At 36.7% G+C, this 5,978-nt stretch overlaps 1 protein-coding gene across 1 annotated transcript; it reads left to right on the top strand.

The window, feature by feature from the left end:
* Nucleotides 1–952: 952 nt before the first annotated feature.
* LOC141160793 (gamma-crystallin 2) lies at nt 953–2,097 on the top strand. The gene is made up of 3 exons (XM_073645578.1): nt 953–997; nt 1,173–1,415; nt 1,822–2,097. The coding sequence occupies exons 1-3, from the start codon at nt 989–991 to the stop codon at nt 2,095–2,097; spliced, it is 528 nt and encodes a 175-aa protein (XP_073501679.1). The 5' UTR covers nt 953–988.
* Nucleotides 2,098–5,978: the final 3,881 nt, after the last annotated feature.

Consider the following 5,978-nt stretch of genomic DNA (forward strand, 5'->3'; position numbering starts at 1 on the left):
CTTTGCTGGTGACACTGTTGGGGATTGAAGGCATACTGAACCAGCATGGCTACCACAGCATCTTGCAGCGGCATGCTATTCCATCCGGTTTGCGTTTAGTTGGACCATCATTTATTTTTCAACAGGACAATGACCCCAAACACACCTCCAGGCTGTGTAAGGGCTATTTGACCAAGCAGGAGAGTGATGGGGTGCTACGTCAGATGACCTGGCCTCCACAGTCACCAGACCTGAACCCAATCGACATGGTTTGGGGTGAGCTGGACCGTAGAGTGAAGGCAAAAGGGCCAACAAGTGCTAAGCATCTCTGGGAACTCCATCAAGATTGTTGGAAGACCATTTCCGGTGACTACCTCTTGAAGCTCATCAAGAGAATGCCAAGAGTGTGCAAAGCAGTCATCAAAGCAAAAGATGGCTACTTTGAAGAACCTAGAATATATGACATATTTTCAGTTGTTTCACAATTTTTTGTTAAGTATATAATTCCACATGTGTTAATTCATAGTTTTGATGCCTTCAGTGTGAATGTACAATTTTCATAGTCATGAAAATACAGAAAAATCTTTAAATGAGAAGGTGTGTCCAAACTTTTGGTCTGCACTGTATATATTTTATGTATATAAATATATGTAGTGCATATTAATATATAAACTTATATATCAGATATTTGAAATAACTATTATATGTTGTAGTATTTCAATTGCACTCTATCAACTTGAAGTCCATGACAGATCATATTGTGCAAAGGTTTTGAAACCTGGAATAAAAAAATGCATAAACATGAAACCAACTAGTATTTTAAGTAGTTTATTTGATATCAATTGTCCCAACTAGAGTCAAGTTACAGCGTTGAAAGTAAATTTCCCTGACTGCACAGAAAGTGTTTCCCTTTGTTAAAATTCTGCAGATCAAGCATGGATAGTGATATATATAAGAGCTGTAAAGCAGTGCACTAAGTACTGGGAACTGCATCCACACTTCAGCTATAATGGGAAAGGTAAAAAATAGGCTGAAATTGCTTTTCTATATAACAGTTGAATCATTATATTGAATTACTTTTTTGCCTCTAAATGATATACTGATAGTACAACTTTAAGCCAATTGAAAGCCATCATATTTAATCAAGATTTAATTCATTTTTACATGCTCAAACTTATTTTTGTTTAATTTAGATCATCTTCTTTGAGGACAGGAACTTCCAGGGCCGTTGCTATGAGTGCAGTGGGGACTGTGCTGACCTCCATTCCTACTTCAGTCGCTGTAATTCTATCCGAGTAGACAGTGGCTGCTGGATGCTATATGAGCGCCCAAACTATTTAGGTCACCAGTATTTCCTTAAGAAGGGAGAATATCCTGACTATCAGCAATGGATGGGATTCAGCGACTCTATCAGGTCTTGCCGAGTTATACCACAGGTAGGCCCTTATATAATATTTTATATGTTTTATATTTAGGCTACACAATTTTGTAATTTTAATTAAGGGCAGACTAGATGGACCAACAATCTATATTTCTTTGTTACGTCTTCTATATTTAATTTAATAGTTAAAATTTAATTGAAGACAAAAATAAACCAACAAGCATGCAAGTGACCTATCTATCTATGTATCTATCTATCTATCTATGTATCTATCTATCTATCTATCTATCTATCTATCTATCTATCTATCTATCTATCTATCATTCCATATCTCTCTATCTGTATATCCATATCTATTTAACTATCGATCTATCTATTCATCTATCTTTTAAACATCTGTAAAACAGAACATACATTTAAAATGAATCTGTTAATTGAATATTCATTTTCTTCTATTGCAGCAAAGAGGACCCCACAAACTGAAGATTTATGAGAAAGAAGAGTTTAGAGGGCAAATGCTTGAAGTTTTAGAAGACTGTCCTTCTGTCTTTGAGATCTTTAAGAACCATGATATCAACTCTTGTAATGTACTTGATGGTCAGTGGATCTTTTATGAGCAGCCCAACTATCGAGGAAAACAATATTTTCTGAAACCTGGAGAATACAGACGTTTCAGCGATTGGGGATCCCTCAATGCAAAAGTGAGTTCCTTTAGAAGAGTACTGGACATCTGCTAAACTGCCTGACCCTGAGAAAGAAATGATATTTCCTCTTCCAATCTAATAAAAAGGAAACTTTCTGAAACTAATAAGAATGTACTTATTTTATTTCTACTGCGGGAAGTTAGATATTGTTTATAACCTCATTTTGGGGATTTACATTTTAGCTCCCAGGTCTGGAAGCAGTTGAAGGAAAACCTAAATGTTAAATTATCATAAGTGTTAAATGCCACAGAGGATCCAGAAATCACACATTGCCTAGATAAAGTATATCAATTGCCAATTAAATTATTCACATACAGTTACCATGTAAATAGACAATACAGTTCCCAGATATATACACATAAGATAGAAATCACAGGGTACATTATAAATAAAATCAAATGTTGCATTGTAGCCAACTAAAGGACAATTCAAGCAAGAGAAATAAGTGCTCTGCTAGGAAGATATTAAATCTAAGGAGAAATTGAAGTAACCTAAATGGTGAAAGTGCATGTTTTGTAGAATAATTAGAGTGCCCATGTGTATTGCTGGTTTGACAGATTCATGAGGGGATATCCATGCAGACAATGAGGTAACATACAATCTCCATATAGATATTGTCTATGGTTGAAGTTTAACTCAGGAACCCATTGGTACAAAATAGCCAACTGTCAACTGTTGAGTCACCAGGATACCCTACAGGTGTAATATTAAAGGGGACATCCGAGACATGAAAAAAAGGCATGTAGTTGCTAACCAAGGGAACTACCTGCTTACTGTACCCGGTGCCAATCATTGATGGCTCCTGCCAGAGATTCAGCTTCTCCCTGTCAACAGAGTAGCAGTTTGTCTTCCTATTGACAGGGCGGGACTACTGGCATCATGTTGATTGATATTCGGCTTCCTCCAATTAGGCAGCGAAGAGCCAGCTGTCAATCAACATGACACCAGTAGTCCCGCCCTGTCAACAGGAAGACAAACTACCATTCTGTTGACATGATGTCAGCGGACATCCGTGACCGCTCTGTGCAGGCAGAGAACAGTGCCTGGCACAACAGGCAGGTACATAGCAAGTGCAACTAACAGCCTGTTAGTGCTTAGACACATATTTTTTTTAATGTCCCAGATGTCCCCTTTAATGTAGCAGTGCTATTATAAGAATATTTATAAAGGTGAGTGTCATCAGTGTAGAAAGGGTACTCAAAGAAAAATCTGCTAATAGTTTGCCCAATATGGACTGCGTGGAAAAGAGAACCTAGGAGGACGCATTCTTAAGGAACTCCAAAGGGAAGGTACAATGTGCAATAGCTTATTGATAGGATCATTTGTCATTTTACACTTAAAAGGTGTAAATGAGCAAAAAAGTGCATCATTTAAATCACATTTCATCAAGCATCATGCTCAATTTTGATGATCTTTGCACAGAGTCCACAAGCAAAACAGAAGGAAATACTAGAAAAATTACTTTCAAAATGCAATTGATAAATCAGGGCCACAAGTTGTAGCAATTGGCTGCATAAGTCAAGGCTCCAGTGGAGCTACACAAATGGCAGGAACAGTCTACAATTCCTTAATAAAGTCAGTAAGGCAAATGATTTTTGGAGTACACAATGGACATTCATTGTCATTACATTCATCCATCCAAAAGTCATGCAGCAACTCATCCAAAATGGCCTGTGGTCAGTGTGACAGTTTCTATATTATAGTACAAGACACTATTCCAAAAACATAAATAATACATATTGGCTAGAGATAAATATATCATATCTCCCCATTTGATCAGCATAGACAAAGATACGCAGTGGATCCCCAATCATAACACCTAAACTTGGAAAAATTCCAAAAACCACTTGCCAATATAAGATAATATTCTTTATTAACAAATAATGATTAAAAATTCATTATCACATGATCACAAAATTTAAAAATTGTTTGAAAGAGGGAAAGGATGAAACAAACAAGCAGGCACGTATGGACAGATGTAATAATAGTTTTAGTAGACTTAAGTTCATGTGGGTAAGTATTCCTACAAAGGAGGACTAAGTGAGAAAATGACAATAATATCTCCCATATTGACTAATAACGGTGGCCATATAGATAAGATCACGGATCAAAAAAACGTATTGATAAAGACCCTAAAGTTAGATCAAGTGATCTGGCTCCCAAAAGTTTTTTTTAGCAACATGAAGAAAATAATAAAAAGGTGCTTGCACTGGTAAGAGCACTAGCCTAAATCATTGAGCTTACCCAACAGGAGTGTCACTGAGTTCAGTCCTGTGCAGTAAATAATGCCCCAACGCGCGTTTCGCACACCGAGTGCTTTCTCAAGGGGAGTGTGTTTCTATGTTATTACTACTTTTTTCTTAAATTTTAAGAACTTAAAGTCGATTAAAAAGGCATTTCTAAAATTATTGCAATAAATGCAGAAGAAAACATAATGCAGCACATTTTTAAAATTTAGGAAAGAGGATTATTTTTAGTACGGACTGTTTATGTAGAGTGTACAGATGAAAAATCAGCTGGTATTTTTTCTCAGGAGTGGGAGCCGAAAACAGGAGTGGCTGATCAATGCAGAATTGGTGAATTGCTTCTATTACATCTTTTCTCTGATTGTTCCTCACCTGGTTTTGTCTCCCACTCCTGATAAAAAATATTGACCGAATACTGACCAAATACTGATAGTGGGGCCATGGCCTTAATCTGAGAGTAGCATAATATAGGGCACAGAAGCCTGAATCCAGGGATGTGTCTCTTATTATGCTGTATGTTGAAGTTTTAATACAAACAGTGTATTATCAGCAGGAGATTAACGTTACAGGATTACAGCAGTCAGTGTAATCTGTGTAAACCCACCCCCATCATAGAGTAGCAGCTTATTCACACTGCACAGTGTATACAGGAAGCTGCTAGTCAGGGGTGTGGGTGGGGCTATACACAGAGCAGAAGACTTAGCTCTGCTACATCTACATTAGACAAAGCTGGAATTCTATGAAAACTATACCAAGCAGCCAAATAAGTGATACATCCCTGGATTCAGGGTTTCCTGCTTTATGCTTTGCTGCTCTCAGATTATAAAGCAAGAACCTGCTGACCGATTCACTTGAGGAGGGGCTAGGAATTTGCAGGGATAATAAAACATTTTAGTGGGCTAGAGAAAGTCAGTAACAAAAAAGTAATTTACAGCAATCCAGTAATTTAACTCTTTAATGATCATGGAATTTCCCATTTTTGCACTTTCATTTTTCCTCTCATGCTTCCATGAAACATAATTTTTGTCATTGTTCTGTCGACATATCCACATGAGAGCTTGCTTTCTGCGAGACAAGATGAGGTTTTGAGTGACATCCGTCATTTTGTCATATAATGTACTAGAAACCATTTAAAAAAGTGAAAAAAAAAATTCCACCAATGATTTTTGGGGTTTGTTTTTATGGTGAACATTTTACTGTAAAAATGACCCGGCAACACAATTTTCTAGGTCAGTACAATTACAACAATAGCAAACTTGTCCATATTTTTTATTAAGTTGCTGGTGGAAAAAAAACAGAAATTTGGATAGAAAAATGTGTTGATATTTTCTGAGACACGTAACTTTATATTTTCCTTTCCATGCAGATGTTTGAGGGCTTGTGTTTTTGTACAGTGAGATGTAATTTTTATTGATGATGTTTTGAGGTACATATGATGATTTGATTTATTTTTATTACTTTTTTTGGCAACCAAAAAATAGCAATTCTAGCATTACAATTTTTTTTTCAGTATTTAACCTCTTCCCGACCTTGAATGTATCCATACATCCAGGAGATATTTGGATACGTCCTATCTTTAATACAGCAATGCAACCACATTTGCGGTGATCGCATTAAGGTGGCTCCTGAATCTTGCAGCAGGGCACCAGGAGTCATCTTCCCAGGGGG

This window comes from Phyllobates terribilis, unplaced genomic scaffold (assembly GCF_046119375.1).
Source record: "Phyllobates terribilis strain yellow unplaced genomic scaffold, ASM4611937v1 Scaffold_9__5_contigs__length_417890890, whole genome shotgun sequence".
Taxonomy (NCBI): Eukaryota; Metazoa; Chordata; class Amphibia; order Anura; family Dendrobatidae; genus Phyllobates; species Phyllobates terribilis.

What these genes read in the sequence shown, in the direction of transcription:
- LOC141160793 (XM_073645578.1), top strand. An exon ending in CTTGCCGAGTTATACCACAG is followed by an intron (nt 1,416 to 1,821) that starts GTAGGCCCTTAT and finishes CTTCTATTGCAG; the next exon opens with CAAAGAGGACCCCACAAACT.